Source organism: Penicillium odoratum (assembly GCF_028828045.1).
Source record: "Penicillium odoratum strain IBT 22623 chromosome Unknown utg000001l_segment0_segment0, whole genome shotgun sequence".
NCBI classification, from domain to species: Eukaryota; Fungi; Ascomycota; class Eurotiomycetes; order Eurotiales; family Aspergillaceae; genus Penicillium; species Penicillium odoratum.
In genome coordinates, this window is record NW_026643143.1 from 753,656 (window position 1) to 765,707 (window position 12,052).

General features: G+C 47.1%; 4 protein-coding genes across 4 annotated transcripts; 3 read left to right on the forward strand and 1 right to left on the reverse strand.

The window, feature by feature from the left end:
* Nucleotides 1-152: 152 nt before the first annotated feature.
* N7520_000279 (putative Rho guanyl nucleotide exchange factor) lies at nt 153-5,541 on the reverse strand (the record flags this gene model as incomplete). The annotated part of the gene is made up of 2 exons (XM_057134214.1): nt 153-1,142; nt 1,195-5,541. 2 exons carry the CDS (start codon nt 5,539-5,541, stop codon nt 153-155), a joined length of 5,337 nt encoding a protein of 1,778 aa, XP_057000150.1.
* Nucleotides 5,542-8,841: 3,300 nt separating this feature from the next.
* N7520_000280 (EthD domain-containing protein) lies at nt 8,842-9,346 on the forward strand (the record flags this gene model as incomplete). The annotated part of the gene is made up of 2 exons (XM_057134215.1): nt 8,842-9,000; nt 9,062-9,346. 2 exons carry the CDS (start codon nt 8,842-8,844, stop codon nt 9,344-9,346), a joined length of 444 nt encoding a protein of 147 aa, XP_057000151.1.
* Nucleotides 9,347-10,804: 1,458 nt separating this feature from the next.
* Nucleotides 10,805-11,112, forward strand: N7520_000281 (uncharacterized protein; the record flags this gene model as incomplete). The annotated part of the gene is made up of 2 exons (XM_057134216.1): nt 10,805-10,810; nt 10,843-11,112. 2 exons carry the CDS (start codon nt 10,805-10,807, stop codon nt 11,110-11,112), a joined length of 276 nt encoding a protein of 91 aa, XP_057000152.1.
* An 85-nt stretch (nt 11,113-11,197) lies between these two features.
* Nucleotides 11,198-11,967, forward strand: N7520_000282 (uncharacterized protein; the record flags this gene model as incomplete). The annotated part of the gene is made up of 4 exons (XM_057134217.1): nt 11,198-11,393; nt 11,523-11,610; nt 11,677-11,772; nt 11,889-11,967. The coding sequence occupies 4 exons, from the start codon at nt 11,198-11,200 to the stop codon at nt 11,965-11,967; spliced, it is 459 nt and encodes a 152-aa protein (XP_057000153.1).
* Between the last annotated feature and the right edge of the window lie 85 nt (nt 11,968-12,052).

Below are 12,052 nucleotides of genomic sequence, written 5' to 3' on the forward strand. Positions count from 1 at the left end.
TGGTGATAAAAAAGGGTATAAATTAACGAAGAATCGAACAAAAAATGGGGTTTCATAAAAGACAAGAGGAGAAGAGGGAAGGAAAAAAAAAGAAAAGCCAATATGCCAGGATTAAGCTGGAAGAAATTCCGAACAGGAACCAATGAATGCAATTAATCCTTTTGTCCTTCATTTTCAACCAGCTCCAGAACAATCTGGCTGCGTTCATATTCAGGATGTTGCATGCAGATCTTGACAGTATGCTGATTTGTCGAGATTCCATTCGCACCATTGAATGTATTCTGAGCACTGATACCACTTGCATTGGCTTGACCAAATGAACCAGGCAACTTGCTACCATCATCAAGACAGACAACATTGTGACCGGGAATGACCTGCCTCAGTCGACCATTCATTGCATTGCGGACCTCGACAAAGTCGTCGTTGAAAAGAATGAGGAATTTTCCGTGGAGACAGGCTGTGTGTGCACTGCCCACAAATTCCATTACCACGCTGCGGGAAACGTCGCCGTGCTTGTTGACGTATACGGCGCATTCCTGGTACGCAACCAGGAACTCGCTTTCACTGAGTCGGTACATGCCGAGGGGCCGGAGGTCTTTGATGCGATGGGCGATGCCGTGTAGGGTATCGATGGCGTCGGGTGTGGTTTCGGCGCGGAAATCGGGGACGGACCAGGATTGCTTCTTATCCAGGGTAAGGACTTCAATGCCACGCTGGGTCGAGATGGCGAGGGAGGAGTGGAACATGTTGATGCCGTAGCTTTCGGCGGGGATGTAGAATTCATCATATTCACGGAAGAACTCGGTTTGGGAGCGTCGGGATTGGAATAGTCGACTCTTGCTAGATGATGACTTCTGGATGACGGGCTCGAGAACCTTGAAGGTGGATGACAGTCCGTCGCGCTTCTTATAGAGAACCAAGTATCGATCCTTCATGCGCCCTGCCACGAAGAATCCTACTTCACGATTACCAGATAGTTTCTGAGGAGCCCGCCGGGCGGAATCTTGCGACTGGCTGGCATTTCCATTTGCAGGACAAACCACGTCAAGATGATAGGCGATAAGAGAGCGATCCGCAATAAGCAGAAACAAGTTGAACTCTTCAAAGACAGCGATTTGAGTAACACGCAGAATTGGAATTGCCTGTCTTTGGTTAATATTGAAATGGTTGACAAATGTCAAAGTCTGTACTTACCCGGTACCAGCCACGAGGATCATTGACATCAGACATGTAAACTCCATAGTCAGTTCCAATTGCACACATCATCCGGCCGGGAGGTTGTTGAAAGACCGTAGAGCAATGGACCGCAGTTCTGCAGATTGGAGGAGGCCGAGGTCCAGAATCCTTATATTGCTTCTCAACTCCCCTGATTGCACGATGGAGAGGAGTGCCCTTGATGGTGACACTCCTCGATCCAACGCTCTGATCGCTATAAGCGAACGCAGTGTCTGCGAGAACCCTGAGTCGGAATGGCTCGGCATTTTGGGAGAACAAAGCCGCGGCATGTTTGGTTTTCGCCTCGATGATTTTCTCGCACCAGTCCGCACGGTTTTGGGAAGAGAAAGCATACAGAGTATAGGTGCCAGCCTTTCCAAGATGCTTGATCCTGAATGGGTAAAGAATCTTGTCATCCTTCAAATCAAGACTTGCGGTGGGTCCATTCATAGCAGGTCCAGGTCCTCCATGGTTGAAGCCCACAGCAGCCTGGGCAGGGGCAACATTTGCAACTCCACGCATGGATGATTTGACCACTGGGTCATCGTTGGTACTCTCCAGCACCAACAAATCCATCGGAATGGGAAGTTTCGACACATCGTAACGCTCGTACTTTATTGTTCGAGATGGGTCTCGTGTAGTGAATGACTTAGCAAGAACAAGATAGTGATCGAAGAGAATGGCATGGGTATCAACAAGGAACCGGGTCCGAGTTCCAGGGCGTTGAAGATCACCGCGGAAAACAATCTCGCGACCCAGGTGTTCGAGGTTGAGTTCGACCTCCTTCTTCATTTCCGGCCTCAATTGCAGCTTGGCCGAGAGTTCAATGAGGTCGGCCTTCTTGTTCATCTCACCAACCTTATTGTCACACTCCAACGCCACAATCTTGATTTCCTCGATAGCCTGTGCAACATTGGACTTTTCCTCGGAATCCTTAACCATATTTTTGTGCACGGTAGCAAGCAAAAGGGTATATCGCTGGATTCGCGTAATCGGGGCCTTGAGGAAAGTGTCCCAGCTCAATCGGTTGGACTGCTTCTGATCCCGAACCTGGTTGAGGAACTGTTTGAAGTGAATGTTCCGCTCAGCTTCCTTGCGCACATAGTAATTTGCCGTCGGGAATGTAGCAGCGTAGTCGATGTAGACGTGCTTGGCTTTGCGGATCCATTCACGGAAGATGTCGCTGAATCCTGCAATAAAAGGACCCTGCTCCTTTTGTCGATACTTCAACTGCGCTAGCAAAAAGTCTTCGTTGACCTTTTTGACTGCGTCAACCTTGCCAAACACATCAGACAAGAACTTAGCGAGGCGTTTGGGGGCGATTATAGGAGGATTCATGTTGGCTAATTGGTCACGATAGAGCTCCCGTAGAACGTCCAGCTGACCAATGTAGGCATCCTCTGTCGTGACAATCTCGTGCAGGTTGTTTTGGCGATCGATCTCCTTTCTCGGGTATGACTCCCAGGTTTCCTTGGGAACCTTATAGAAAGTCACCCAATCCTCAATCTTCTTTTGAGGTGCCATCATCTGTGCTTTCAAATTGACCTTCTTTAAAGTCCTCATGCAGTGGTGAGAATAGCACCTCCCAAAGGAATCGGTATCCTGTATATGCAAGTCCTGCTCATGAAGCTTGGGCGAGTAGCAGCCAGTGCCGGTAATTTGGAACAGCACGCCAGAAAGTGATCCCCTGCTGAACTTGACCCATTCCTCCTCTTTCACCAGGGCTCCCTCCCCAAGCATGCTATTGACTACACGAGCAGCGAGTGTCTCTGCATCTGCGATATTCATGGTGGGGACCTTGTGAGTAAACAAGGCCACAATAGCATCAACAATAGCCTGCTCTCGAAGATCGGTTTCGTCCTCGCTCAGGTCGCGAATCCAAGAAAGGATGGAACTAAGAGCCCATGGCTCGGTGCATTTCTTGAACTGTTCAGATGACAATTTCGCAGGACTGAACTTCTTGCGACGGCCAGCGGGGATATTTGGCAGATCAAGCGCCATAGAAGCAGCTGCCGCCGCCGGATCAACATCAGGGAGATCTTTATTGTGAAGCTGCCAAAGAAAGTCTTGCTGCTGCTTGTACTTTTCTCGGTCAGCGTCGGTCTTTGACCTCATAGGAGCATCAGTACGAGGTCCAATCGGGTGGGACAAGGATGAGGACCGCGGGACTTGAGATGGACTGAGCAAAGTCTCTCCATATGAGTCCGCAGACGCCGGCATGGGGGGATTTCTATACAGTGAGTGAGCCTCATCCTGCTCCGATGGCAGGTACGTGCCAGCAGGCATCAGATGCGAATGAAGTGCAGAGTTCTCAGCTGGCTCGACAGGAGCCGGGGGCAGTGGACGCATGCCTGGGTGAAAGAAAAGATCTTCGTTCAATGGCCGATGAGGACTATCTTCACCAGATTGACCGTCTTCTTGCTCATACCCATCTCCTTCCTCGCCATAATCCCAACTCATTCGACGACCATATTCTCCCGGGGTGGCCAGTCCACCTGTGCCTCCAGCATCGACACGAGCATCAGGGGAAAGATGGTGCATCCGAGCGGCATATTGATAAGCAATCTGTGGATGGTCATACTCGTCGTAATCGCCTCGTTCGTCTGTAGACATGTTGGAGCTCCGGAAAGAGCTTGAACGACCTGTATAACCGCCACCACCACTAAGCGGATCCAGGTATTCTTCGGAACCGTATATGGGTTCTTCGCCGTAATGTATATTACCTTGATACCCGCCCTCATAAGCTGCTAAATCCTGGCCCATGAATTCGTTCTCTTGCATCTCTGTATGGGGAGAAGGGCCGCTAGTGGATGCATAAGACCCGTGCGAGCGAGAGCTCAGAATAGATGCATTTGTCTCGCGCCGAGTTCGTCCCTCCAGACGTACTCGCTGGTGCTCTTCCCGTGCCCTCTCTTGCTCCTCCGCCTCCTGCATCATAGCAAGACCAGCCTCGGCTTCTGCATCGCTATCGTGGCCAAATGTTTCCTCATAGCCATTGGTGTGAGTGTGGGTGTGCTGCTCATCTGGTGATAAGCGTAGGTGGGAGGAAGAGGTGCTATGACGTGATGCTTGCGAGCTGTGACGGGCGAAGCTGTTCTGTGTACTCATCACCGCAGTTTCAAGTTCCTTTAACATGTCGGCACTGCTGCGAGTGTCTGGTTCACATTCAACCGGTGGTCCTGGAAGTGGCCTGGCCTGCGGGTGCCTTGTCAAAGTATCCGTTCGCCTTGGAGGTAGAATGGGCAAGACTTGCTGAATAGGAGGGAAAGGGAGAGAGCGCCCGGTATGGGATGCACTGGGTCGCCTGTTATAAATTCCATTGGCTTGTGTCTGATGCACCGGAGGTGTAGGAGGGTGGTCATCAGAGTGGCTGCTGATGGGCGGTATGGTGTGGGATGGGTATGGAGAGTCGGTTCCGAAGCCATGGGATGCGGGGAAGTAGGTAGAAGCAGATTGGGGTAGATAAGCACCCGCGGGAGAGTTCGGGGTTGCGTATGATGTTGGTATTGGCGATGCAACTGTCTGGTAGGCGGGTGAGGTGGCCGCTGTGGACTGGCTTGACGGTCCAGGTGATGACGCATATGGAGAGCGACCACCATAGGGATGATCAGGCGCGCGAGGTGGAGGCATTGGCGGGGGCTGGGAGGGAAATCCATATGATTGCGGGGTCGGAGGTGCTTGTCCATACGGTGAAGCCTCACTCGGCCGGCGTGTGATCGTGGGAGAGGACAGACTTGCAACTGCGGCTGGTTGATAGGCTGCTGGATTGTATGGTTGATGACCGGGGACAGAATTGGCGTAGGATGCATTGTTGGAAGCAGTGTAGGACAGGGGTTGATAACTCAGGTTCGGTTGTGTTTGAGATTGCGGAAGAGCATATTGTTGGGGATTATAGGCAGGCTGATTTACGGATTGGTATTGGTACTGATAGCTCGACATGGCGGCGGACTGCGATGCTGCGCGGTTCGGCGACATACGCGACATGTCGGGCGATGGTTGCGAATATCCAGTATACGCAGTGTTCACGTCATCCTCATATCCCCCATAAGCTGGGTTGTAGCTTCCTTGTCCACTACCACCTCCTTGTCCACTACCCACGGAGTATTGGGCGTTGGCATCGGTCGCTCTCGTATTGTGGGTCCGGGCGGCATTGAAGAGGTGGGAATCGTCGCCGCTGTTGAAGCTGGGCATTCGTCTGGGCTCTTGCTGGCTCTGCGTAGGAAAGGGCTGAGGTGCGTAGTTGTCATAGCGACCTGACGATGGTCGAGAGACTGGGGGATTGCCAGGTTGGCCGTAATAGGCCTGTTGTCCATTGGGATGCGCCATCGTTCCAGCAGCGTGAAAGTCGGCAAATACGAGACAAGCAATCAGTCGCGATTGTTCAGCCTATATTCTTCCACTCTCCCCGGACAAGCGAATGAATAGGAAGGCCCCACGTTAGGACTCTAATGGAGAGACACAGCTGAAGCGAAGGAGCTGCCGAGACGTCTCTCGTCCAAATGAGGGGAGGGGCCGATGAAAGTCTGCCAAACAGCTGACCCTAGGCATTCCCCGGAGATTAAGTTGAGTGGAGAAAGGGGAGGGGAACAACAGAAGGGGGGTTTAAAAAGAATAAAGGTAAAAAAGGTGTAAAGGAAATAAGGTCATCTAGGATTGTATCGCGTGGTCGAGCCCAAGCGGAGCGAGACCGGGGATTTGGGTCATGAACTGGTCCCTCCCCCCACCGCCCCTGTTGACTACATCGAGTCTCCTATAAGGCTGAATATTTCACATTTTACGTTTCACATTTCCCATTTCTCACATAAGAGGAATGTTCCTTTCATAATAAAACATGAATAAATGAGAATTATTCAGGCTTTATATCTAGCTGTAATACTGATCTGTGGGGATTATGTTTCATATTTTGAGCCTCAAAATCCCAGCCGCACTACTCCGTACCAAGAACCTTTAAATATCAACAGTCACAGTTTGACTGAGACCATTTTATTTTTGGGGTGATTGGTGTGGCAGTAAACTTGCTTGATAATGACTGTGGGGGCCGATGAACACGTTGTCTCTCGAGATTTGCCATCTTAATTTAATCCGTAAGTTACATAGATTAAGTCTGGGCTTCCACTATTCCTAGTCGGGATTAGCGCTATAATATGAGCTATGAGCGTATCATACTTCCTTGGATCTCAGTGTTCACTGATTAGGAAACTATCATTTGTAGTCCATATTGAGCGGAGATTTAGATTACCCAGACCTCTCGGTCAAGTTGATGTACTCGCTGGCCTTGTCAGCGTAACCTCAGCTAGCTAAATTCCACATTTATGGACCACGCTGTCCTGAACAATTTTGTATTGTATTGTACTCCAAATTCACTAATCTACTAACCACTTGGGTACTTCTGCTGTTGTTGCGCCCATGGACTGGCCAGTTCTTGGAAATTGTACGTGCTGAAGTGGATAGTTTTTTCGTTCTACGACGTTATTTTTACGGTAGAAGGGCTTCGTTTCGTATTTAACTAAAACCCCTTACCCCTATATTATCGCGTTTGTCAGCTTTTTCTTACTAATTTATTTACAATTACAGCGTCTTAACTAGATTCTGGTCCTAGCTAAGCCGTTCAAAGAGGAGAGGAAGTATCTTTCTAAGCTCTTAATTATTTCAACAATCCGTCCCATATTAGTGTATCTTAATTTATTCCAAATTATGGAGGACTTTAAAACGCTTCACCGCCACAATCCTATCAAATAACATAGGTACAGTCTCTAAACACATGACCAAGGTCGAAATCACATTCTAATGGTATTGGTCACATATATATACCCATCTGGTTTTCTCTAGTGTTCCCTATCGGTGCTAGGGTTTCGAGGTATTTCCCGGCTCAAGGAAAGCAAGATTACTCCCTCTCCTTCAAATTTGTTCGACTGAATTATATCACTGAACTTCACATCAATAATACGCTGGGGTCTCCGTATGGCTTTGCTTAACGATTATCCTCTACAGAGACCGGACTCTTCTCGGCTGATAATGTTGAATCCCGGTGGTAGGGATGCAAAAATTGAATTGAGCATGACCACAGCGGCTCTGTCAGCTAAACCAGAATATGTTGCTCTTTCTGATACTTGGGGTAACCCAGTGGAGGAAAGATACCCTTCATTTCAAGAGCATGAAATTACCACACGTTATATTCAATGCTCCGTAAAAAACCTTCAGATTTACCGAAATCTCTATTACGCGTTATGGCAGCTACGAGAGAAGCAGAAATACACACCGCTGCGTATAGATGTTGTTTGCATGCATTAAGAGAACAATGAAAAAGGAATATCCAGCTTTCACCAATGCTATCCATTCACTGTGAACTTTATCGGTTACTATTTGGCTTGGCGAGGACGATGATACCACTGAGATATCCGCTTATACACTTGGTGGATTAAGACATAACGAGCTCTTTAAAGTTCAGTCTATGCGATTTTCCAATCATATTGCGGGCCTTTGTATCTCCTTTAGTTGCCCAAAAAGACAGGCACTCGGGAGTCCATTGCGATGAAGGCGGTTCAATCGGGTTTGGACTCTACAAGAAGTTAAATTGGTAAGTGATATGCTATATCTTTGTGGATCCTATGAGCTAGATATCCAAGCCGTCGGTATGCTCGCAGCTGACTTGCTCAATTAAGTCTTTAATTATCTTGGCACAAAGGTTTCCATAGATCACAGTGGTCTTTCATATGGTCAAATGGGGACTTGGTAGGTCTGAATTGGCCAGCATCAGGCTTTGGGTCGAGGGTAATTTTGAAATACCCGAAGATCGATTATAGAAAAGAGATATCACTAAACTTTGAGTAGTTGGTCTCGTTATCTTTTGGTCCATGAAGCTCGTCACAGGAATCGTGGCAACCCGGAGCACAAAAGTACTTGCCCTCCTAGCCTACTTTTTACATGGAGAATTTACGCCCCAGGACCCGAAACTTTCTCACTTAGAAACAGAAGCCTGTGACTTACCTCATCATGGAGTTCTCGTAGCAAAATAATATCCCAAATTTACGGTGTTCACGATTGAGTCTATGGAGAGCCTTGATATTCTCTCACATTTACAAAGTGATAATGGTTATATTGGATCGGAGGAGGAGCCCAAATTGCCCTCTTGAATGCCGCCATTTCAATAGGCAGGAGCTCCCTCACTCATCGATGATCTGCTTTTGGCTCAGTATGATGCTGCAAGATATTTAGATCCATATAAGAGATTTGAATGTAAGGTACTCTGCGCCTAGTCACCACCATCTATTGACCAACAATCTTACAGATGGTTCGACCAGATTTTCGGAGCCACCGGTGCGAGCAATTTTTCTTGGAAGAACTCTTGGATTGTCCAGCCACGTTGCGCCACTCGGTACTTTAGGTTAGGTCCACCCTAGAGAAGTTCAACCAGACCTAGGCTATGAGAGCTTCAGGCCAAGAATTTCGACCATAGTCGGACTTTGCGGAGTTTTAATCTGACGTCAGCTTAGGTCACGTTTGTCACTTTAGTCTATAAATCAACGAGGGGCTAGGGTTTAAATATCAATTTTCACCTATCATCCCTGTTGCAATAAGAATTCGATTATCCTTAGGTTGTATCAAATTCAAAAATATCATTTCATGATGTCCGAAGTCCCTGAGAGCCAGCCCGTGAAATTCACCATCACTCACTATCGCCAACAACAACACACGCACGAGGCATTTATCAACTGGATCGTCCAAGAGCACCTACCTCTCGCTCTACCTGTCTTTAAAAAACATGGGATCATAGAATACAGCCTAGTGAGTACTTATCGCTTTTGCCTTCGCCTGTCCACACGACTGCTTCTAACAGGTGATCTAGTTCGTTACGCCGCCTTCTCTCAACAATGCACTCAAGCAAGATATTGAAGGGTTCCGGCCCACCTGGGACTTTGCTCAGTTCGACTGCTTTATCGAATACACGCTTCCGAATGTGGAGACCATCATGAAGGTTATGACAGATCCGGATTGGCAGGTAGCAGTGCAGGACCAGGATAAGTGGGTAGATATTCCCAAGGCGCTGGTTTCGGTAGGTTACAGCACTGGGAATCTACTGAATAAGAATCGTGAGATTTCATTATCCGATTACATGAAAAGGCGAGAGTGAAGCGCAGAATCATATTTTGGTTTGCAGCAAAGGACACGGCGTGTCCGGTTGCCCCGCACCACAGACCTGTTGATGATGATTAGGCGGCCAACATACCGTTTCCCCATCAAACACCATGTATCTCCCAGTATGAAGACCAGTGTATAAGTTTGGCTGCATTCCTTTTCTAAATTGATCAAGCACTTAATTTAATTTGCATGGCGGAGGCTGCATTATAAAAGGCAATTAGTCAGTCAGCAAGTTGATTAAAGTATGTCACAAGCGAGCGGGACACCCAAAAGTACATAGTAAAGGCGATTCTATATTTCAGCAGCCACGGTTAGAAACTGTATCAATTTTTGATACTATTTCTTTGGAATAGCTACATTCTAATTTGAGATCCACAATCGATGTTAAAATACCAATAATTTTCAAATACAATAGAGAAAGATCAAATGAGGAAAGATGACATGAAACGGCAATATTAAATACTCTACAATGACAGGAATGAGGTTATTTTCCTAGTATTTTGTATGTTCTCACTATCCCTGAGCGCAGGCACAGGACTATGTGAGAAACCTAGTGTCCCAAGGATCTTGATGTCACGGCCGAATAAGACGCTAGCGCAGGCGGCGAAGTAGCTGGAGGACTTAGAGAGAGGTTTACGCTTGTGGTAGTCAAAGGCTCAGGCTTAGACCCATCTACTAGAAATATGTCGGTCATGCATATGGGTAAGACGGAGGATTTTTGCTTGGTTTTGGACCCTTGTATCAGGACGAAAATATGGCGGATGTGGTTATATTTGGATCAGTAATGATGCAGTGCATTACACTACTCACAATTTTGGATATTTACAACTCATGGTGGATTATAACTTATAGTATGGACTGATCTTATCAGGCTCTTTCACTACAGAGAAGTGTAAAACTGGGCAATCCACTTAATGAGCCCCTGCCTAGCTAGGCGTTAGTTAGCTCTTTATATAAGTACCCTAGTTCAAGGGCGAGCGATAGATCAGATAGTAATATATTTGAGAACGTACCCTATCGGATGATAAATTATACATAGTATTATATAAGCCGATAGTTATAAGCCCAGAATCCGTATAGATACTAATTTAAAGCTATGTTTAAGCGAACTAAGATATGATTAACCTCATTTAATTAGATCCCTATTAAAATACTAGGGTGACCCCACCCCATTGTGATCTTGGCAAATCCACATGTGAACATGATTTGTCCCTTGCTTACCCATCAACCTCTCACAACTTCCTCAGGCGCACTCAAGGCTGTCTCGCTAACTCCAGAATGGGAACATATCTTTCCCAGGGAATATTGCATTTGATCGCGATCAATCTGCAGAACTCAGAAGCCTCTTTCGTCCCTTGCACTTGAGTATGCCGTGAATGGCAGGTCGCTTTTGAGCCGTTCATTTACTCCCAAACAATCCACGTGATATGTGCCGATAATGTCAGCAAAGATGACTGTGAGAGGTCAATGTCGTTAAGTCACTTTCAGAATGTGACCCCTGGGACAGGGCTGGCCCGGCGAGCACTGATCCGACATTTGAGCTACCACATTGTGGTTCATCTTGACCTCCCGGATTGGCAAACTCGTAAGGAGAAAGAATACGACCTCAAGAACGATATTCGTCATGATAATGACCTTGCATTTCAGTCCGGTATATTGGATCTCTTCAATACTTTCAAACATTGGGATTCCAATTTGCGCCTCTCGGTTGAGTTAGCGCTGCTGGGTCGCGAAGCCGGAAAGGAGCCTCTCACATGATTAAGAATCGCAGGCGAATACCGCTATGATTATAAGAAGGGAAAAACGAATTCAGTTCCAGTATATCGTGCATAATTCCTAGACAATGGGGCTTCCCTTCTCCCGGATGTCGCGTGCATCGGCCGTCTCTACTTTGATAATGATCCCCTTTTTCATTGAATTTGGGCCGGATCGGCCATGGAAAATTCCCCAGCGCTGTATTGTTATTACTATGATGATACTAGATCTTGATGAGTATATCCGCCCAGATCACATTGAATACATTCGAGCAAGGTGTCAAGGTAAGAGGATACCTTCATGATATAGGACAGTAATACATTTGAGATCCGAAAAGCTGATATTCCGATAGCTGTGAACGACGGACTTTTGATGATGCCACGTAGCATAAGGGCATTCAATCTCTCAATCAGAGGGAGCGCCCTTAGAAAGGAATGATGACCGGGTTGAATGTTCTGCTTTAGGATACCGATTTTCTTTCGCAGAACATTCTGAATCTGAGTCTATCACTCAGACAATTAAAAATTGACCATTTATCGCTCACGCCAGATTTCTTGTTTCCTCTAGATACGGAAAGCCATCCCTTGCGGACTTCTCGATCTCTATACTGGCCTTCATTGGAAGTGGTGGAGCTGACTGGGGTATCTCCAACACTTCCCTCAGGTGCGTTCAATCATTCCACAGTATAATGTTCAGTCATGCCCCTTTGTTTGCAATTCAATTAGCATTCAAGCAAGAGACATAATCTGATCTATCTTACTGATAATTCCATTATATAGGTCAGTTGATTGTACATCCAACACCCGAGGACCAAAGCGAAATCGACGAAATCGAAGACTGGGAGAGGAACATCTGTGACTATGAAGAAGGCACTTTTTCCCGGCCGATTTTTGATCACGAGCATTCTCACCCGAACCCTTATATGATGCTTCAGGGAGATTCC